The sequence below is a fragment of the Sebastes fasciatus genome, chromosome 1 (genome assembly GCF_043250625.1).
Source record: "Sebastes fasciatus isolate fSebFas1 chromosome 1, fSebFas1.pri, whole genome shotgun sequence".
Classification (NCBI taxonomy): domain Eukaryota; kingdom Metazoa; phylum Chordata; class Actinopteri; order Perciformes; family Sebastidae; genus Sebastes; species Sebastes fasciatus.
In genome coordinates this window covers 5,186,653-5,209,816 of record NC_133795.1, presented here as the reverse complement: position 1 = coordinate 5,209,816, position 23,164 = coordinate 5,186,653, and the positions used below count along the sequence as shown (strand labels likewise).

The 23,164-nt window shown below is 39.7% G+C and overlaps 1 protein-coding gene across 1 annotated transcript in view; it reads right to left on the bottom strand.

Moving 5' to 3' along the window:
• Positions 1-18,233, bottom strand: part of shq1 (SHQ1, H/ACA ribonucleoprotein assembly factor) — a 40,998-nt gene extending 22,765 nt beyond the window's left edge. The window contains exons 1-9 of the mRNA XM_074647696.1: positions 18,137-18,233; positions 17,072-17,238; positions 16,848-16,912; positions 13,182-13,310; positions 12,935-13,098; positions 11,739-11,851; positions 11,546-11,643; positions 3,104-3,261; positions 2,576-2,629 (exon numbers count right to left, since the gene is read on the bottom strand). Of these exons, the coding sequence (XP_074503797.1) occupies positions 2,576-2,629; positions 3,104-3,261; positions 11,546-11,643; positions 11,739-11,851; positions 12,935-13,098; positions 13,182-13,310; positions 16,848-16,912; positions 17,072-17,214 (924 nt within the window). The 5' untranslated portion in view covers positions 17,215-17,238; positions 18,137-18,233. The remainder of the gene's footprint in view (positions 1-2,575; positions 2,630-3,103; positions 3,262-11,545; positions 11,644-11,738; positions 11,852-12,934; positions 13,099-13,181; positions 13,311-16,847; positions 16,913-17,071; positions 17,239-18,136) is intronic.
• Between the last annotated feature and the right edge of the window lie 4,931 nt (positions 18,234-23,164).

Below are 23,164 nucleotides of genomic sequence, written 5' to 3'. Positions count from 1 at the left end.
AACACTTGTGCAGTCATCTAAAAAAAACAAAAGGAAAATGTAATCACCATGTAAACAACTGAATTGTGTGTTTGACTGAACAGAAATACTAAAATAAGTGATAATAGAGAGCAGTAAACAACAGAATAAAAGGTGTAATGAGCCGGGACCAAACAGTGACTGTCAAAATAAAGTATCCTTTCAAACACCAGCCCTAAATACAGCCATCATCGCCCCAGCAGGAGGGAGAGATTTAACCATTTCCTGCTGTTTTGGCTCGTCAATGTGGAAAGCAAACTTCTAGGAAATTATCTAAAAACACCAGTGGAATTCAATTTTTAAAATCTGTCCTGCTATTGTGCACATGGGGTAAGATGTTAGACAACATCAGGGAACTCCTATTTCTAATGCCAGTCACACACACGCTGCACACTCAATTGGCTGTCTAGTGGCAGGTTGTGAGCAGACAGACCACACACACACACACCCTATCATTTGCTCTTTGAATTGGGAACACCTGTTACCGCTGTTGTACACCATCCAAGTTCTAACGATTAACAACTCCCTATAGTTCGCATAGCAGGCCTCGTGTTAGTGACATGAACAGATCCTGGACCTGGACTGTTCACTTCAGAGTCTCTAATGTGTCTTCAAACACCGATGCAACTGTCAACATATTTACACCGAGTGAAACCATGTGTGAAAAGTCTCACAGACGCATTCACACGTCAATAATCACCTCAAGAGTCTCTCTAATCATTTTATAACACATCCAACCTGTAATACATCCAACCCACCCGCTGCCAGTCAAAACAAGCTCGTTGAAGTGCTGCTGCGGAGCCATGAATTACGAGAGGATAATAAAAGAGATATGTATTTCTGACATTCTGCCAGTTGTTTATTATTAGCACAAGTAAAGCCCACTATATAAACAAAGGATAAAGGAGGACGATCTGCAGGACAGATAATAATGCACACAGTGCACTTTAATAGGCTAAGCTACTTTTTAATATATACACTGGTTTTACTGTATTCTACAGCTTATTCTGCATTTTAGTCTTTTTTTTTTTAAAAACTCTGTATGTCAGTTCTCATCCCGCATTATATTCAATATTTGAGATTTCTTATCCCCTGGTCTCTATATCTCCTATATTCTATTATCCAGCACTTTTTGCACTACATTCACATGTTTAATAGTCCCATATCTCAGCTGTTACCCTGCACTATATTCACTTTCAACAGTTTTCTTCATCTCCTGGTATTTTTATATCTGGTATATTTTTTGTACTTTGCACTACTAACTTTTTTACTGCCTTTTTACTAACATGTTTTGCACTATGGAACTGTGATGCTGGGAACTTGAATTTCCCTCGGGATCAATAAAGTTACTATCTATCTATCTATCTATCTATCTATCTATCTATGAAATGAGGTACTGTTAAATAAACTTAAACATGTGACTTTCCACAGCGTCAGTACTGGCGTTTCAGGAAAATCAAAAAGCATCAAAGAGCAGTACGTAAGCCATTCAGAAGCTGAACACATGCAATATCATCCCATTATTGTCTTAATTGGGATCAATGGACCAATAGTATTTCTTTAGCCCATGAATTTAATAATCCATTCGAATTTCTAAAACACAATAAATAAATGATATTCATGCATTTTCTTTATGTTCCTCAAATTTAAAACTTGAACAAAAAACTTGTGGACTGTGAAAACTAAGTTTTTTTCTTATCTTGTTAAGAATGCTCTTGACCACTCGTAAAATGTTCTCTTACCTAACGGCCAAATTCACACCAGGCAGCGGCGAAATGCCGCAATAATTACATTTTTGTGCGGCCAGGAGGCGTGTTCATGTGTTTCAGGCGAGAAGAAGTTCTTTGTAACACAGGTCAACATGTTAGTGTTTACCGATTGGGTACTGTGGGTATTCTATCGCCGCACTTCACCGCTAAAAGTGAAACTTTTTTCCAACTGTTACTTTGGGCCGCACTTTGCCGCAGAATCAAATGGCCGCAGCTCGCTGAGCTCGGGAGCGGCCGCCCGCAGCTTTTCAATGACATTGCATGGCACCTTGGTGCTGGCAGCACCTAACGCCGCTCTGGTGTGACTCAACGTAAGAGAAGAGCAAAAATAAGAAAACATTGGTGAGTCACAGAAATCAACGGGTACTAAGTAACAAAATAAGATCATGGCTATGAACTAAAATAAGAGGAAATTTGTTTGATCGCTTCCTTCATGAGGCCTAATGTTTTTACAAAGTTCATCTCAAAGTCTGAAATACAAACTGTAGAAAATAATGGCAGAATAAGGTAGACTTGTACTTTGTTTCTTTTTTTTACAATTCTTTTCCAACATAAACCTTTACTTGAAGATTAAAAGAATTGCCTCTGAGAGAAATTTATCAAGATACAAGGCAAACCTCTCAACTCCAAAAACCTTCTGTCTGGCGCTGACTAGGATACACTTCAATGGAAATCAGGCCCTGTTTCCACCATGAACTGTCTCTCTCCTTGCATGAGTCTCTTAGCTGGCTAGTTGAAACTAGGGATGGGGATGAAACAGAACATCATTTGGTCCTTTGTTCACTCACCTCCAGCCAGCTGAGAGTCCCGCTGAGTTTTCTGATGGTCCACGGTGACTCTACCTGCAGATGAATAAGGGGACCACTTATCACCACAACAATAACAGACAGGGAATATACACTATAATTAATTCTGCTTGGACAAAAGCATGTTCAGAATGAAGAGCAGGCTGCAAATGATTTGAAACAAACTAGGGGACTTGTTCTAGACTCTCTCTGTATTAGAATAGCCCATTTACATATGATGGATTTTGTTTTAATTCAGCTCTCTGCTGTATCAGATATCAGCAGTATTTCATTCACGCATGCTATGAATCGGCCCCGCTCACCTTGCCTCTCTGCAGCTACCTCAGAGGAGTGACACAAAGAGGCCCGGACTGAGCTCTTGGATCTGCTGGTAATCTCTTAAGGCTCTGAATGAAATGGAAGGGGGTCTAAAGGATTTGAGGATAGAGGGCTTTGTCATCCAAGGCTAAGTGCTGCTCAGGAGGAGCCTCCTCTTCACACACTCACACACTCACTCACTCACTCACTCACGTTGTGCTCTCCCTCTGTAGAGCGCGCCTCGTAGCAGTAAGCCAGCAGGATGTCCACCAGGCTGAGCCACACTTGGTGACGGGACGTCTTGTCCAGCAGGTAGGAGCGGTTGGTGAATTTTCTCAGCTGCTCCTTCTCGTCGGCGGTGAACGACACAGCTGCACGACAACAAGGGAATTTACAGTTAAGTGTTTGATTTCAAGTCGCCACGAGTCTTTGTTGTATTTGAGACACTGAACTGCAAAAGGATCCTGTAGTGGGCGTGAGAAGCAGTGGCGGTCAGGGGGTTGGAGGAGTTGCATTAGCCACGTTTCCACCGCAGGAACTTTGGCCCGGAACTAGGAACCTTTTGAGGAAACGCATTGCGTTTTGACAGTAGGGACCAGGGTCTAAATTAAGTTCCGCGGACATTTTTATGGAAGTTTTTATTGGACTTTATTATTTGTAATCCACAGAAGACAATCCACAAATGTGTACCATGATTTACAAATATTTCACTATCAACAAACATGTATTTTTGTGGATGTGACTTTACACAGCACAAATACAAAAATACGTTTGTGGGTAGCGAAATATGTGTAGATCATGGTACATATTTGTGAACTGACTTCTGTGGATTACAAATATTATCTACAGATCTGCTGTGGTACGAATCGGACAAAATTCTGTATACAAACAGGAGGAAAGTTACAAATGTCATGTGGCCCATAATCTGCAAATGCGCAAATATCATTCCACGTGTAGAAATAGATGCACAAATGCGTATATATCACTTTACATGCAAACCTTAAAATATGTATTTACAGAGTGAGTTATGCGTATTTGCAAATCGTCCTTTATTTTTGTGGATGTGACTTTACACAACACAAATACAAAAAATCCATGTTTGTGGATGGTGAAATATTTGGAAATCATGGAACACATTTGTGGATTGTCTTCTGTGGATTACAACTAATAAAGTCCAATAAAAACTTCTATACATTTTACCTCCAAAAATACCCCGGTTGGGGAATAGCACTTTCTGAAAGTACCGTGACTTTCATGGTGGAGTTTGCAGGGATGACCGTCGCTGATTTGTAAAACACACACACACACAGTGCCGCTGCTTCAACTGTACCGCTTCATTCATAAAACAAGGAAGTAGTCTAGTATTGATTTAGGACCATTTAAGGGCGAGGGGAGAACATTTTTCTTTGTTTGATAGCATTAAAAGTAAAGTCAGGCTTTGCTGAAGGCTTCGAGACTCATTAATACAGAGAGAAAGAGAGAGAGAGATTGCGAGGGCGAGTGGCAGAAGAGACAGACAGCACGGCGGTGCTGTGAATGACAGACAGACAAAGTTATTTTCTGATTGTTTCACGGCGGTTACGTTCTAAAGCTTTTGCCTAATCATTGTAGGTCTTTAAACCACGGTGGAAACGCGAATAACAGTGGGCTGAAGGAACCTTTTAATTCCTAGAAAAATAGTTCCAGGGAGTAAAAGTCCCGGGAACTTTTGATGGAAATCTGGCGATACACTGCTTTAGTTTGCACTCAGAAGCTTTTGATGCAAAGACAAACACACCACCCAAACATCATCATGTTTCAAGAGAAAAGGCTTAATGTTTCATTATGGTACTGCTGTGATAAAAACAGCTTAATAAAGTAGGTTTAGTGTCCTACGTCTTTAAGATGACGTCCACACCAAACTGGCTGAATCTGCATCATTTTCTCTCAGTTGTGTCCTTCTGTCGACAAAAACCCACTGATTTCACATCCAAAGCTGAAACACAGACTTCACATTCTAGTGTGAACAGAGCACTTTTGGAAAACAATGACGTGATGGTGAAGGGTTAAACGCTCTGGACTGAGATTCTGGTATTTCCTGTGAACTCACCAAAATCAGCAGGGAGCCTGGATTTGTAGCATGTGTGTGCACGTCTATGTGGGAGAGCCTGCGTGTCCACCAACTGAAGAGTATACCGTCTCCAAATCTCATTAACGCCACAATGCATCGTGTCATCGATGTAGTCCGACCTTGAAATGCAATTATTATGGTAATATAATAGGATCAACTGTCCAGCTGCAGGTGGTTTTCACTCTGAAGGAGCAGCTCACGGTCCAGCTGTGCGGCAAAACATTGCTTGGAATAAGTGTGAACAAAGTGGAGGGCTAAAGGTGTAAAACACAACTATGTTTAATCACACTGGCGGGACGGAGGCTCCATCTCCACATCAGAGTGCAGAGCGGCTTTCATTAAGTCGACATCAAGAGCAGGTGATAGTCTGAACGTTAAAACTAAACAATTCTACAATTCTACCACAGAGTCAACGCACCCAAACAGCTGCATGAAATGGATTTTCCCTCGCCGTGGTGTCCCCGGCACGAGAGCCAAAACTGACATCATCACGTATGTTGCGTAAAGCGCAAAGGCTCCGCAAGTTGTCAAAGCGCTTGGTTGTGCACATCTGAATTGTTGTAACTAGGCGCCCGCTATGTGCGTGTGGGCTTTTCAGACATGACTGCCACAAAAGGATAAAAGCAATCATATATTATAAAGCAGGTTTAATTGCTATATAAATACTAAAAAGTAAAAAAAGTATCTAAAATGCTCAATCCATGGAGAAATACACACAGTCCGTATTCAGAAAATGTGCCTTTGAAACAAGCTGTCAGGATTTCTGTCCATTTGTGATGTCACAACTCTACAATATATATAATATATATATATAGTTTTAAACATATAAATTCTAAATGTGTCCCAGTTTATTTCCGGTTGCAGCGTATGTGAATAACATCAGCTGACAGGAAGTAAACATGGATCAAAACTGTTGCCTAGCAACGTAATTCCTCTGAAATGAGCTAAAACGGAGCGTTTCAGACAGGAGGAGAAATACAGGCATATTCAGGCAGACAGTATGAGGAAAATACTTTATTTTTTTTAACATTAAAGCATGTAAACATGTTCTAATAGAAACATAAAATATAAGTATGAACTTGAAAATGAGCCCGATATGGGACCTTTAAATTAAGAAGTAAAATAATGAATTAGAAAGACGACTTTAAATGCTTTAAAAGCAGGAAGTCTTCGGGAAATCTACATTGGAGTAAATATTTCAGCCGAATCAAATTGTTTCCAAGATATTAAACCTTTCAACCTTTGTTTAATTAGAATACATTTAATACTTTTTAAAGGGATTGTATAAAGGTGATAAAAGTATGTCTGGAGTTTACAGTTAATTACAACTCCTCCTCGGCAGTGAGGAGTTTGGTTTTATGGCAGTAGTTGACTTCTTTTGTTTGTTTGCCCTCTGGCGTTTCAGAGAATCCTGCAGCGAACAACGCGTTGAGCATAAACGCCTTTGTGCGTCTTCATAGCTCGCGTGCCATCTGTGGAGGCCCGCGCCACGGTGCCTCCGGCGAGTATGAACAAAGTTTAACCACACAGCGTCAGAGCAAACACACCGCTAACGTGGATACCTGAAAACTGTGATGTAAAGTATGATTTTTAAAAGTTATATGTATTTTCCTGTGCTTCAGGTTCACACATATTCTCACAAACACGTTTTCTACCATTAGCCTATGAACTGCTATAGTGGAGCAGCTGGGGGCAAAGTGCCTCGTCGAGGCTCAACATGACAGGAGGAGTTGATGAGGAGCAGAAGGAAAACAGGCCAAACAGGAAGATATTAAATTAGGAAAATTAGTAAAGCCAATCCCGTTTGGACATGTTTGACAGCTGAGCGACTACAAATATAAAGTTCCATCATATGAAAATATCTCAAAACCTCTACTTCGCCGCTCTCTGCAAATTCACTAACTGTTACCTTTTGAAAGAGACATCTGCTTAATGGGGGATCTGTGGCAAGCCTAATGGGGCGACACAAACAGACTTCAATCCCATTTAAGCTATCTGCGGCGTTCGGTATTGAAAGGCGCTCTGGATGTCTGCAGGAGGAACGCGCTGCAACTCAACTGCTTTTTTTTCTTTCTCCAAGCAGCTTATAAAACAGCTGAAAGCAATTGCTCTCTGCATGAGTAGAGGAGAGTCCCTGCACTGAGATGTATGTGCAAGACGCACTGCACAAATACACACAAGGGCACACTCAATATATACACACACACACACAGCGCTTCAGAGTGATCTCTCTGGCTGCAGTGGGAACTTGGCTCTGCTGGGAAGGAGATTCCTGCTGCATTACGTCAGCTTTTAGCTCCCTGCAGGCGCTACCTGAGTCCCTCGCCGGTGCAGCTGCGGCGGGGGAGAGCCGCAGCTGAGCAGAACTCACACAGACACACGTGCACGTGCGCCCTGCACACACACACGCTTCTTCAAACACTTGCAGAGACACACACACACAGAGAGAAGATTTAAACACACTAACTAGCACAAGTAAACAGATATGCAAGCGAACGGCGAGGACGCACAGGCACTCGAGGGATAAAAATAGACGCATCTAGTATACAAATGTTGACATAACGCAGCGTTTCTAAAAGCGTGTTTGTGGATCATCATTCACACACAAATAATCCTGGAGATTTCAACGACTGTAAGTGCCGTCTGTTCCGAGGAAAGATGTTGCACAACACTCAGATTTTGCAATTAAAAACTGATATTTAAAATGAATAATAGTAACATCTAAATGGTGACAGAGCACCAACCCTCTTGCAAGTTGGACTCATGATGCTGATATATTCCTCATTAAACCTGCAGTAGGCAGTGTTTTTAGCATCATTGGGCAACAATTCCATAATAACCTTTCAGCATATTGTAATTCAAGTGTTCTGAGAGAAAACTAGACTTCTGCACCTCCTCATGGCTCTGTTTTCAGGCTTTAGAAAATCTAGTCTGTGACGGGAGACTTTGACCAATCACAGGTCATTTCAGAAAGAAAGAGCGTTCCTATTGGCTGTTCATTCAACGGAGGCAGCTGTCAATCACTTGCAAACTCCGATCAAACGTTCAAATTAGGCAGCACTGATCAAATATGAATCAATATTGTGTTACTCTAATGCCGGGGGGTCAGGGGAGAGAAAATGTAAAAAAACGCATCAAAGATCCACAGTGCCTGGAGCTCATTAGACAACACCAAGGAGCTGGCTGGTGGGCGGGGTTGTGTCTGAAATTTTAAAATCTGATCGAGATCAATGCCAAAAGACCCTAAGACACCAAGCCTAGTTTTTTCCCACAGTGTCCCGCATCATCGGCTCTAGTCTACCCGTGTCTGAACAGCACACTACAAGATGTTTCTGAAAACATCTGAGGTGAGAAATAGGCATTACAGTAACAGAATATTGATTCATATCTGATCAACGCTGCCTAGTTTGACCGTTTGATCGGAGTTTGCGAGTGATTGACAGCTGCTCAGAGACGGCAGACTACAGCTCTGCTCTTACTGCTTGTTTTCCTCCGGTCTGTGAAATCTTGCAGATGCCGTTAGGAGCACCGGAGGACACAGAGGCACATGATTTTTTCAAATTTACCTGTCTCGTGCACTACTGTCAGGATATGGCGACCGTTTTATAAAAATAACTTCAATTTAATCATATTTGCTCCAACCTGCCTCCCCCCGGCTTTAATTCTTTTCCATTAATTCTGCAGCCAAACCGGTGACGGGGAGGTTAGCAGACCTGATAGATTTACCCAACAGCACGTCCATTCATCTCCGCTACGGAGCCAATCAGCTCTATCGGGCATTAGCACACAGCGCATGAGGGCTTCTGCTGATTGCAAATTAATTTCTGACCTAATTCCTCCAGTTGGAACGGCAGCCTGGCTCTTCACTGCTCTCTACAGGTCCAGATGGCCGGGTGGCGTGGAGTAAATATGCTTTGTCAGAAATACTGCTGAGGGTTTGGAAAACGCTCCTCGAAAATTTCACAAATGCAAAAGGTCGGCATGCGACCTTGGATGGCAGAATTCTGCACACACACACACACACACTGTGATCATGTCAAGCATCAAATCAAAGGGATATTTAACGACGCAGTCTGCTCAGATTATAAACTCTGGGTATCTAACTTGGTCAGATTTCTACAGCCAGCCATAACAATGTGCAGCAGGTAGACAGAGACGGAGCTGTCAGCACCATTTAGCCCGGACCAGTGTGTGAACGCAGGCCTCCAGTGGACAGCTGTGGCCTGTCAGTGTCCTGGCCCCGACACCGGAGAGCACACAGAGGGGCCAGTTTCTACTTCATTAGCACTTGTGTCCACAACCATCTGTCAGGTGACATATATATCAGACTTAGCAGAAGCAAAAAGGAGGGGAAAAAAGTCTCACATGGAGGAGTCGTGGTCGCCATTTTAAAAATATACGACAAACAGTTAAAAATCACGAGCGTGCTTTTTGAGATTTGATGGCAAACCGCTTAAAATCTCGCCATTCTTCACACTCGGCTGAGGCTAATGCTATTCGACCTGTCAATCAAGCCATTAAGTTTAATTTGGCCCATTTATCTACGCCCGGGCTCCCGACTGAGGCACTCTGTCTTAGAATGCAGAATGAGGCGAGGGAGCCGGCGGGGCTACGGGGAGCCGTAATGGTCTTCGGAGGCTAAACTCAGGCTGCGGCTAATGGCCTTTGCATTGCTGACTGATGGCTGCTCATCAACGACCGGGGGGCCCTCCTCACGCCGGTGGAGACCGCGACCTGGCAGAGCGCTCCCTCCTGCGATAATGCTATCTGTTTAATCTAAATCCTCTCGCAGGAGTGCGACACCCAATGCACTACACATAAGCTGTGGCTGCGAGCCACGCGTCCGCTTAAACAGTGGAAGTGCTGGAATTAGCAGGCTGTTAGAGGAGCCGGATGGCACAATTAAATAGTCTCTCGCAGTGCCGGGGCTTCACGAGCTATCGCTGCTATGAAAGGAGAAGTGAAGCTCCAGCCAACAAGCAGCACGTCTCAATCTAAGTGAATGAGCCATTGATTTGAAAAGGATGGGAACTCATTAACGCAAAGAGAAAACCTTGGAAAAAATATATTGAAGACTAGGGCTGTCAAAGTTAACGCATTTTCAAAGGGGTCCCTTGACCTCTGACCTCAAAATATGTGAATGAAAATGGGTTCTCTGGGTACCCACAAGTCTCCCCTTTACAGACATGCCCACTTTATGATAATCACATGCAGTTTGGGGCAAGTTTTGAGCATATTTTCTTATGCTAAATGCAGTACCTGTGAGGGTTTCTGGACAATATCTGTCATTGTTTTGTGTTGTTAATTGATTTCCAATAATAAATATAGACATAAATTTGCATAAAGCAGCATATTTGCCCGCTCCCATGTTGATAAGAGTATTAAATACTTGACAAATCTCCCTTTAAGGTACATTTTAACAGATAAAAAATATGATTAATTTGCAATTGATCGCGATTAACTATTGACAATCATGCGATTAATTGATTGACAGCCCTATTGAAAACACAAGACGGTAGAATTATTGGTCTTTTTTCTGAGTTGTCCCATTCTAACTCAGCAGATGTTTAAACTGGTCAACATGCAGCAGAGAGAGATGTAGTGATTAGGGAAGGTCCAAGTTCAATCTCTCATAATGGAAAGTGTCTTTCCTGTTGAAGAGCCCCGAGGCGCTCTGGCAGGGAGCTCAGCTCTGTTGCTTTCCAGCCGACCTTCCTCCAGAAGAGGCCAGTGAAAAGACTCATGTGTCCTTTGGGAATTAATATATTTTCAGAGAACAATGTCTGCGCCCTGCAGGCATAAATCCCTGCCAACACTTTCCCCGTTTCTCTGCATATACACTATTTCAAGTAACAACATATATACTACTAACTAGTGGAAGTTTTTGAGGAGTACTACTGGGGATAGTAAAAATGGTAAATAAGAGTATTTTTAACTTGGTAAAGTAATATCATCAAACAATGCATGATTGCCCTCAGTTATCTGCAAATTCATGCCACCTTCTGGTAGCCTTCAGTCACTACTTCACTGGTTACTTTTAATTGCTTGAAATACTGAAATGTTTTATTATTTATATTAACATGTGGTATTTATTACACTGCAAAGACAAACCTTTATTTTATCTTTTTATTAAATCATTTAATTTTTTTGAGTTTGTTTTTCACCTATAATTTGTCTGTTCACTAGAAAAGAGCACAAAGCACAAATTCATGCTACTGTTTTTTTGGTATTCCTTGTTTGGAAATAGTATTCTTTGTATGTCAAAAAAGTCCTAAAAAAGTCATAATAAAGCCTGTCGAAAAAAGTCATAAAAAAGTCGTAGTATAGTATTTTCAAAAAATATTAATGTCTATTAACTGTAAATTGGTGGCAAGCATATACATGTATAGCTGTCTTTAATTTCAAGGTTAGGTGGGTTCCTATTATTTTTTTTTCAATCCACCTGTGCATTTATTTATGTTATTATATATCTCTTCTTTTTTGTTTTAATTTATTTCATGCACAAATAAAGACCTAAAGATTATAAAAGGATATTTTGAACTCACCAGCTTCTCCCTCCTGCTCCGTCGAAGGACTCAGCTTTTCCCACCACGGCCTGAACTTCAGCAGCCCCTTTATCTCATCGTCCTCGAACATATCAGCCCTGAAATTACACGTAGATGTCAGCAGACGGTACAGAGGGGGGGGCAAAAAAACAATGTTTTAGTGTTTCAGAGGATTTGACTGTGATAAACTCACAGGTAATGGTCGGGAGAAAAAGCAGATGCCTCTGCATCCAGCCGTGCCTTCCTCCTGTCGGCTGCTGTCGTTCCTTCTGGGTTCTTGTTATCAGTCACATCGCTCAGTTCCTCCTGGCAGGACAGACCACAACATGTTAAATCTGCAATGTCATCTTGAAGTTTAACTCTGGTATTTTTCAACCTGGACTCTATTTTCCGATGTTTTTGTGTCTAAGTGACTATTGGGGATGACACTTTTCATAACCTTTCCAATAATCTTGTCAGACTCTTATAATATCAATCTGAGCCTGTCAGTGGCAAAAAGAAACACTTTTAGTGGACGGAAATTGACGAGAAGGAGGAGTTGAACCGAAGGATTATATTAAAGCCTGTTTAGCAAGATGCAGGACTGGAGTTGAGAGATGACGCGTACGACCGGATTGTTTCACAAATAGCCAGCTTAAAAGCAAATTTGAAATCATTAAAAAGTTAAATCATCATCAGACGATAGCTGTTGGGTTCCGAGACTGCATTTCCCCAATGGGTTCCCCCTCTTTTACTCTCCACACAGACTGGGTGCGCTCCTTTTCATACAACTGGGGCACAATCCGGCAAGAAGTGATATGAGCGGTGAGGGAGGAGCATACCTCTTAAATGGAGAGGAAGACATTTGTCGGCGGGAGGAGGCGTCTCTTTAAACAAAGCATGGATCTGTCAGAGCGATCAAGGTTTATTGTGTCATTAATTGTTGAGGAGATAACGATGCTACAGAGACAAAAATCAAACCAGCAATCACCTGCTGGCTGCTCTGCTGTGTGTTAAATATATACTGACTTTACTCATCAATATGAGATTGCACTGTTGCTTGGCATTAAGATTTACCCTGTTGTGTTTGTATCAGCCCTGTGATCGAGGTAGGCGTACATGCTGCTTTCACCACTTGAATTGAGCGAGGCATCCGGTGTATGCGCCGGCTGATACGCCTTTTAAATAGTGTGCAGACTCTGTCTACTCGGCGCACCACAGGCGTACGCCAGCGTGGTAATTGTGCGGACCCACTGTTTCCCTGCATTCAACCAAAGCGTACTCGAACGTGATCGGTCAATACTACTAGGACTACAAATGGAAACTTGAACGCTTCCGGTACCAAAATCATGTTCCATGCCTGCAGATTCTACATGTGAATGCAGAATCTGTTTATAGTGATGACCTCACCTGTAATCTTGCGAACACTCCAGACCTCTGATTGCCGAAGCCATATTTCTGCTGGGCTCTCAGCTCCTCCTCAGAGCTCTCCTTGTACACCTCCTGCTCAACCTGCCAGTCAAACTCTTCCTCATCTTCTTCTTCATCATCATCTCCCGCACCTTCACCGCATCCTTTGAAATGTTAAGAAGTTATGGTTGGCTCCAGATGAATTTCATTATTTATTTAATTAAACTGATGTAGAGATTTGATTTACCTGTGCTTAAGTCCTCGATCAGTGGTTTCGCTGAACGTGAGCCTTTTGGGGCGAGGAGACTCGTCAGCATCTGGAGTCCTTCAAAGTGCTCTCCAGCTGTTTCCTTTGGGACCCGAACAGTGACGACACCTGCAGCAAGATGAAGGGATGTTTATTAACCACTACAGAGCTCCTTTATAGAATAATCCTTTGTGATTTATGAAATGTAATTTAACTGTACCAATGATTTGGTGACAGCGTCTCAAATGAGAGCATTTGCTTACTTTTTGAAATATTGTGAACTGAATACTATTCCTGTACATGTGCATCCAATGTTTATTGTCACAAATTGTACATATTGCACAGCACACGGTGAAATTCAGCTACTACATTTAACCCATCCTTGTATTTTATGAGCAGTGGGCAGCTACTATACTCCACTCCAGCTACCAGCCCACACTCCGTGCTTGGTCCGTGTGGGGACTTGAACCGACGACCCTCCGGGTCCCGGGCCAAGTCCTAACTGACTGAGCTGTTGTTATTGAGATATGAAATGACCTACAGTATATTGTAATAGGAGATTTTGGCCATATCGCTAATTCTAATACTAAGTTGAGAAAGAAATGACTAAATGCTCTTTAGAAACTGACCTGCGATACGTCAGAAATGATGATGACCTGATGACTCACAAAGTGTCGGAGGAAGAGGACAAGAAAAAACATAACACAGTAGGAAGTCAATGATCACAGTTTCCTCATTTTAGTTTAAAAGAAACCGTGATTGATTGCCTTTTTGTACAGTCACACATTTTAATTTGAAAGTAACTATCTCTTCATAACAAACAATAGCCAATCAGTGTGGCCACCTGTGCACGCAATACTATTAAAAACCAACTAAAAAACTATTAAAACTAAACAGGCAATAACATGATTGATGATTACACTGATTTGGCCGCACCACAGAGAAAATCTGATGGTCGCCTGAAGAGCTCATAAAATTTCAATGCCCCCAAGTGTTAAAGCTTAGATGTGCTTTACGATGGGAGCTGACTAATTGCTCGAGTTGTGGGCCTTTGCAGAATGAAAGAGCCTGAAAGAGGGATCTTAATGATTGCTCATTATAAGTCTAAACAAGGACACTCATTAGCGGAGCTTTATTAGCAGATGTTACAGGCTTATTTAGACGCAGCGAGTTGACTGGGGCCACGCTGACAGACGGGCAACGAGGTGTCAGAGTCCATAAGGCAGATGTCCCCATAAAGACAACTTCATTAGAACTGATTATGTGCAACACAAAGACAGATCACAGTGACAGACAGTAGTGTATAGACACTAGTGTACGTTTCATTTGCTCGTTATATATTTAAAGACAATCCTACATGAGCTCCCTGTCACTGTGAGAAGAGATATTAAAGGCAGCTTGTAATCATTGTGACATTACAGATGGCTCCAGAGGCCCCGATGAAATAACATGATCAGCTGGTTAATTTGCTCTGGCTGATTGACTGAAGTACAAACTAAAGACACTCCGGGGATCAGTCACTGTCTGCAACTAGAACCAGTCAATTAAGAAGAGGGACTGGTCAACAATATCATGCAAAGCTAGGTTTTTATAAGGAACAGGATGTCTAGAGTTTCTAATTTGATTTTAATTAAATATTAAGGCTGTATATCAGTTAAAATAGCTAATCGCGATTAATCGCAAATTAATCGCACATTTTTTATGTGAGATTTGTCAAGTATTTTATACTCTTATCAACATGGTAGTGGGCAAATATGCTTGCTTCATGCAAATGTATGTAATTACACAAATTTGAGGCATCCTGCTGGCTTTAAGACACAAAATACGGCTATTAGTGCATTTTACAACTTTTATGACCTAATGATTTAAATAAGAGTTATTCAAGTGTTTGTACTTGGAAAAAATTATTCGTTGATTCACAGACGTCTCTTTCCCAATGTAAGTCTATGTAAAAAAGTATTTTTGGGCCCAATGGCACCATGTGACAAACTCGGAAGTTGTGCTTCCACGGTTCGGCCACTGTGTCAAATTTGCTTCAATGGCCGGCGCTCTTCCTGGAGGCTTGTGTTCAATCCCAGCTATGAACCTTTGTTTTAAATCATAAGCATGTCTCTGTTTCTCCCTGTAGCTCCCTTCTGTATCTTCACTGTGAAACTATCCTATAAAAGGTTACACTGTTTTTTAATCCCCCCCTCTTCAGCATACAGATGACTGTAATAAAATACAGCTCAATATGTTGAGATAGCATTTGTACAACTTAAAAGGAAAAAAAAAAGATACAGGAAAACTGTTTTTCCCTTGTTGAAAGAAAGGTCAGCACATTCTGACAAACACCGGAGGGAAAAACAACAGTTGTTAGATTTTAAAAACATATCCTATTACTTGTTTCTGGGTCATTGTGTTGACAAAAACACAGAGAAATCAAATTAATGGAAGATATCAGATCCTCCAATTCTCTTGCCTTCCAGCGTTTCTCTGGCTCAATGCTCACATAGTGATGCTGATATTCTACAGTATATTGCAGTGGATGACAGACAGTGAATCACATCATAGTTTTAATCAACAGCAGGAACTTTAGAGCAACCTGAGAGACTAATTGAATCATATTTGATCAAATAAGAAAAAGGTAAGTTGAGTGTTGGAAATGTGTATGAGAAACGGCTTGTTCATGCGCTCTAACTGTCATATGAATATTTCAGTTTCTAAATGTATCGGTGCTGTCAACCTAGTTATCTGAATTACTGAAGGGATTCTATTAATTTTATTTTGTCTCTTGTTAATTTATTTATTTATGTATTGTCGTGTTTGTTATGTGTATTTTTGCCTGTATTAAATAAAATTAAAATAAATAACAATAATAAAAAAAGTTGTGTGCATGCAAAGTTTACATTGCTACTTAGAAGCCACAATATTGCAAAAATAAAAATAAATTATAATAATAAATAAATAATAAAAAAGGTTTTGTGCATGGTAAATTTACATTGCTAATTAGAAGTCACAAAACAGCAAAAATTAAAAATAAATAAAAAGGTTGTGTGCATGCTAAATTTACATTGCTACTTAGAAGCCGCAATATTTAAGAAAAGAAAATAATAATAAATAACAAAAAAGGTTTTGTGCATGGTAAATTTACATTGCTACTTAGAAGCCACAATATTACAAAAATAAAAATAAATTATAATAATAAATAAATAATAAAAAAGGTTTTGTGCATGGCAAATTTACATTGCTACTTAGAAGCCCCAATATTGCAAAAAATAAAAATAATAAATAAATAATAAAAAAGGTTTTGTGCATGGTAAATGTACATTGCTTCTTAGAAGCCAAAATACTGCAAAAATGTAAAAGAAATAATAAACAAATAAAAATAAAAAAAAATGTTGTGCATGCTAACTTTACATTGCTACTTAGAAGCCGCAATACTGCAAAAATGTAAAATAAAAAATAAATAAAAAGGTTGTGTGCATGCTAAATTTACATTGCTACTTAGAAGCCACAATATTGCAAAAATTGTGCTCCGCTTAATGCAACAGCTGTCAGTGCATTTACTGAAATACCTCAGCACCAAGCATTTTGTTATATAACATCACCATACATCTGATATGACAAGTCACGCTGTTTTTACCGCCATTGTATGCGTTATCATCATATAATAATGTGACCTACCTTTATCAATGTCAAACTTGGCCTTTTCTCTCCCATCCTCCACTATTCTTCCAGGAAGAGATAATCTGAAAACAACACACAGATGGTTACAGTCACTCATAACAAAAGACCAAAACACCCTATGTGTTTGATACTATTTCTATTGAGACACCCCATGAATTAACGTCTTTCATCATCCCCTTCTTTCATACAGGCTAGTTGTATGTGTATTTTTGTTAACTCACCTGAGGAAGTATGGCTTGGCGTAGAACTTGAAATCTGTTCCATCAATGTAAAGGTCAAACTCTGATGTTCTGGTGTAGGGCACGCGGATGCTGAGGATCAGGTACTCTGGATCTTGGCTCAGGTCAAATGCAGGAGTTATCATGATGACTGCTGGTGTAATACAGACCTGTAGCATCAATGACATCAGGAAAAATCACCAGTTATAATGCATAGGATTGCATTCAACATCAGTCTGCCAGGCTGTTATTGCATGGTGGCCCTGCTGACTATAGCATGCCACCTTGTGGTTGCCTCTATTACATGTTGTTGTAGTTAAACACAAGCAGCAGCCCACATGTGGCACACTGATAGTGACAACAAAGCTTGTGTAAAACATAAAGACTCATTTCCAAGCAGCTATTTACAAAAGGTGTCTTTACTTTGGCTTAACAATAGCTTGTAACCTGTTCCTTCCATTCTCTCTTATTTTGAAAAACCTTCACACCAAACTGCATTCAACAATCTAGACATTTTAAGAGATCTTGCTTGTGACAAACCTGTGCATCTTTCAAAACATTGTTTAACCCATTTTACTAAATATAATAGTCTGTATTTATGTTCGGCATACATCTCATCTACCTAGAATAATGTTTAAAATATATTTTGCTGAAAACCTTATGGAGCTAACGTTATTTTAGCGAAGGAAGATGGGGACTCAACATGCATATAAATCATCAAAAGTGTAAATAAATAGCGTTTTTATTGGCCTAAATGTATGCCGAATTAAACATTAGACTCTAACAATCAGAAGACAGTGTGTAGTTATCTATGAAGCGATCACATGTGTCCATGAGCTTTATGTCAAACTGAATACACGTGTTTTTTGAATGAAGTTTCGCTTCATGGCTAGCTCGCTAACACATGAGTGGTCTCCTCGTGTTTCTGCTAACAGAGCTAGATGACGGATTACCGTTACATAACACTGCTGTCACTCAGATACATGTTGATGGGAATGGACTATTTGAATAAGTGTTAGTCACTAAAACACACATTTAAGATGATAGTTTATAAGAATAGAGACTCACCAGATAAACAGAGTTTCCCAACAGGCTTCACATGCAGCTCTCTGATGTAGCGCCCATGTTTTACCATAGTACTCTGTGTAAACTGGCAGGAACAAATGTTTCATAGTTTTTTCACAAGACAGATGTTTATGGACAATAAATACAATAAATCAGCTTCTGTCAGTGTAGCAATAAGAATAGTTTTATGTATTTTACCAGGAGTGGCACACATTTGTCCCCAAGTTGAGGTCTCATAAGGGTCCTTGTGGAGGTGACAGATGGACAAAGCTAAAATGCAGATTAGTTTTCTTACTTTCACAAGCTAATGCATCATTTTAAAATACAGAAAAACAAACAAAATAATAACATCTTAAACCTTCATTAAAGGGACTATTTGTAACTTTCAGAAATGCTTGTTAACAGCGACACCTGTGGCCGTTAAGTCTACAAAAGTCAGCGTCGGGCTCGCGCTTGCTCGCTCTACATAGACATGAACGAGCATCGCTCAAAACAGTGAGGTGACACAAGTCAGCTAAAACCACAATATCACTCTATATTTCAGCTGCTTGGCAGTAATGTTAGCTGACAAGACAAAGGCCTCTCCATGAATCACTGCTGATCCTAGTGTTGGCTTTTCCTGCTGGCTGAAGCAGGAAGAGAAACGTTATCGTCTCCGAGCACGCCCGCAGGGAGACACCGGCACCCACTGATAATGTGTCTCGCTGCAGAGCCCCGTCACTTCACAAGACACGGGAAACCTCTGTTGGTCTGGAGGAGCTGCAGCATTTATTTCTGCACAAACGTCCACTGTGCATTCACTAGATATTCTCAGAGCTAAACTAACTCTTCTGCAGTGTGGAGTGAGCGCGCGTTCACGTCTAGAGGTGGAGCGAGACAGCGAGAACGCGCGCTGTGTGAGTGAAGGCAAGCAGGCAGAGGAGGAGAGACTCCGGCCACACGCAAGCGCGCATATGCGAGCTTGCATGTGTCCCAACCCGGTACATTTATACGCTTAAAAAGTTACAAACAGTCCCTTTAAATGTGAATATTTTCTGGTTTATTTGCTCCTCCATGACAGTAAACTGAATATCTTTGAAATGTGGACAAAACAAGACATTGGAGAACGTCATCTTGGGCTTTGGGAAACACTGATCGACATTTTTCACCATTTTATAGACCAAACAACTAATCAATTAATCAAGAAAATAATCAACAGATTTATCGCAAATGAAAATAATTGTTAGTTGCAGACCTACTTTAGGCTACTACATCTAAATTACTAGCTACAATCCAGGGACAAACTTTTTACTCTTTTGAATGTATTTGACATCTTTAGTTACTACTCTGTACTTAATATGAGTATTAGTAGTATTAGTATTAGTGTGTCTGTCCATCTGTCCATCCGTCCTTCCGTCCGTCCGTCCTTCCATCCATTCACATTTTCGTTTCCGGAGTGCAACTCGGAAACTATTTAACTTAGGAACTCCAAATGTGGTCTGATGGTTGACAGTGTGGTCTAGTTGTGTCTTTTGGGGGTTAGAAGTCCAGGGTGCCCAAAATTGTTGAAATTTTGGCCAAAAACTATGATTTATTTCGACTTCAATTTCGTTCGGAGTAGAACTTGAAAACTATTTAACCTCCCCACACCTCCCTGGGGAGGAGGGGGACAAAGGAGGACGGTCTGCAGGACAGATAATGCACACAGTGCACTGTATTAAACTGAGTTACTTTCTGGTTTTACTGCATTCTACAAACAATGTACAGCTTTATTCTGCACTTTAGTCTACTTTTTAAAAAAAAACTCTACCTCAGTTCTTATCCCGCATTATATTCCATATTTGACATTTCTTAATATCTATATCTCCTATATTTTACTATCCAGCACTATCCATCACTTTTTGCACTACATTCACATTTTTCATAGTCACGTATCTCAGTTGTTACCCTGCACTATATTCATTTTTAACAGTTTCTTCATCTCCTGTTATTTTTATATCTAGTATATTTTTTTATACTCTGTTTTACTTACTTGTATCTTTTTATTAATATGTATCTATCTATCAATCTAACTTAGGAACTTCAAATTTGGTATGATGGTTGACAGTGTGATCTAGTTGTGCCTTTTTGGGGGTTAGAAGTCCAGGGTGCCCAACATTGTTGACATTTTTCCAAAAGGGCAAAACCTTTGGCTCTACTTTAGTAGGGGTCAAGCAGTGAGTGGAGGTATGTGAGCCATGCTCACTTTTGCCTTGGTTGGTCAAAGTCTCCTGTCACAGGCTAGATGTTTTAAAGCCTGAAAACAGAGCCATGAGGAGGTGCAGAACACTTGAATTACAATACGCTGAAAGGTTATTATGGATTTTTTGCCCAATGATGCCAAAAAATATTCTGCCTACTGCAGGTTTAAAGGTCCCATATTGTAAAAAGTGAGATTTTCATGTCTTTTATATTATAAAGCAGGTTTAAGTGCTATATAAATACTGTTAAACAATCAACATCAAAACGCTAAAATATACGGAGAAATACACACAGCCCGTATTCAGTAATTGTGCGCTTGAAACAAGCCGTTTGGATTTCCGTCCATTTGTGATGTCACAAATATAAAATATATATATAGATCATTATACGGTTTTAAACAAACATTCTAAATGTGTGCCAGTTTATTTCCTGTTGCAGTGTATGTAAATAACATCAGCTGACAGGAAGTAAACATGGACCCAAACTGTTGCCTAGAAACGCAATTCCGTTGAAATGCACTAAAACGGAGCATTTCAGATTCAAAACTAGAAGGGACAGATGATTTAATAGACATTTAAAGCGGCAGTAGACAGAACGTTTTTTGCATCATTAGGCAAAAATTCTATAATAACCTTTCAGCATATTGTAATTCAAGTATGATTCGTCCCATATCGTGCTCATTTTCAGGTTCATACAACACGTTTACATGCTGGAATGTTAAAAAAACAACTTTATTTTCCTCATACTGTCTGCCTGAATATACCTGTATTTACCTGAAACGCTCCCTCCTCCTCTCCGGCAGACATGAGCGGCGACCCGTCGGCCTCTAACACCCGCAACAAGTCGCTCTCACCATGCGGATGATAATAAAAGTCGTAATATTATAAAGTAGTAATTTTACGTGTTATTTTCTTTTTTCTCGTAAAGTTCCGACTTTGTTCTCGTAGTATTCCGACTTTTTTCTCGTATAGTTACGACTTTATTTTCGTAGTATTATGACTTTTTTTCTCGTTAAGTTAAGACTTTATTCTCGTTATATTACGACTTTTTACTTGTAAAGTTACGATTTTATTCTCGTTATATTACGTCTTTTTTCTCGTAAAGTTATGACTTTATTCTTGTAATATTACGACTTTTTTTCTCGTTAAGTTATGACTTTATTCTCGTAATATTACAATTCCGTTGAAATGCACTAAAACGGAGCATTTCAGATTCAAAACTAGAAGGGACAGATGATTTAATAGACATTTAAAGCGGCAGTAGACAGAACGTTTTTTGCATCATTAGGCAAAAATTCTATAATAACCTTTCAGCATATTGTAATTCAAGTATGATTCGTCCCATATCGTGCTCATTTTCAGGTTCATACAACACGTTTACATGCTGGAATGTTAAAAAAACAACTTTATTTTCCTCATACTGTCTGCCTGAATATACCTGTATTTACCTGAAACGCTCCCTCCTCCTCTCCGGCAGACATGAGCGGCGACCCGTCGGCCTCTAACACCCGCAACAAGTCGCTCTCACCATGCGGATGATAATAAAAGTCGTAATATTATAAAGTAGTAATTTTACGTGTTATTTTCTTTTTTCTCGTAAAGTTCCGACTTTGTTCTCGTAGTATTCCGACTTTTTTCTCGTATAGTTACGACTTTATTTTCGTAGTATTATGACTTTTTTTCTCGTTAAGTTAAGACTTTATTCTCGTTATATTACGACTTTTTACTTGTAAAGTTACGATTTTATTCTCGTTATATTACGTCTTTTTTCTCGTAAAGTTATGACTTTATTCTTGTAATATTACGACTTTTTTTCTCGTTAAGTTATGACTTTATTCTCGTAATATTACGACCTTTTTTCTCGTTAAGTTATGACTTTATTCTCGTAATATTCCGACTTTTTACTCGTAAAGTTCCGACTTTGTTCTCGTAGTATTCCGACTTTTTTCTCGTAAACTTCCGTCTTTACTTTCGTAATATTATGACTTTTTACTCGTAAAGTTACGACTTTATTCTCGTTATATTACGACTTTTTTCTCATAAAGTTATGACTTTATTCTCGTTATATTATGCCTTTTTACTCGTAAAGTTACGACTTTATTCTCGCTATATTACAACTTTTTTCTCGTAAAGTTATGACTTTATTCCCGTAATATTACGACTTTTTTTCGTAACGTTATGAATTTATTCTCGTTATATTACGACTTTTTTTCTCGTAAAGTTATGACTTTATTCTCATAATATTATGCCTTTTTACTCATAAAGTTACGAATTTATTCTCGTAATATTACGACTTCTTTCTCGTTAAGTTATGACTTTATTCTCGTTACATTACGACTTTTTTCAGGTAAAGTTACGACTTTTTCTCCTAAAGTTACGACATTATTCTAAAAATATTATGCCTTTTTTCTCGTAAAGTTATGACTTTATTCTTGTAATATTACAACTTTTTTTTCTCGTTAAGTTATGACTTTATTCTCTGAATATTATGCCTTTTTCTCTTAAAGTTACGACTTTATTCTCGTAAAGTTACGACTTTATTCTAAAAATATTATGCCTTTTTACTCGTAAAGTTACGACTTTGTTCTCGTAATATTACAACTTTTTTAAACGTAATATTATGACTTTATTCTGGAAATCTCAAATGTTTTTTCCCTCAATGTGGCCCTAATACTCCGTAGTAAATTTGCACTTGGGCCCTCACTGCATTAGACTTATATACTATATACTTAGACTATTTTTTTTTGCCTAAAATGTCTCTTCAGACAGTAAAGGTTGCTCAACCCTGCCCTAGGCTACATGGTAATTACAG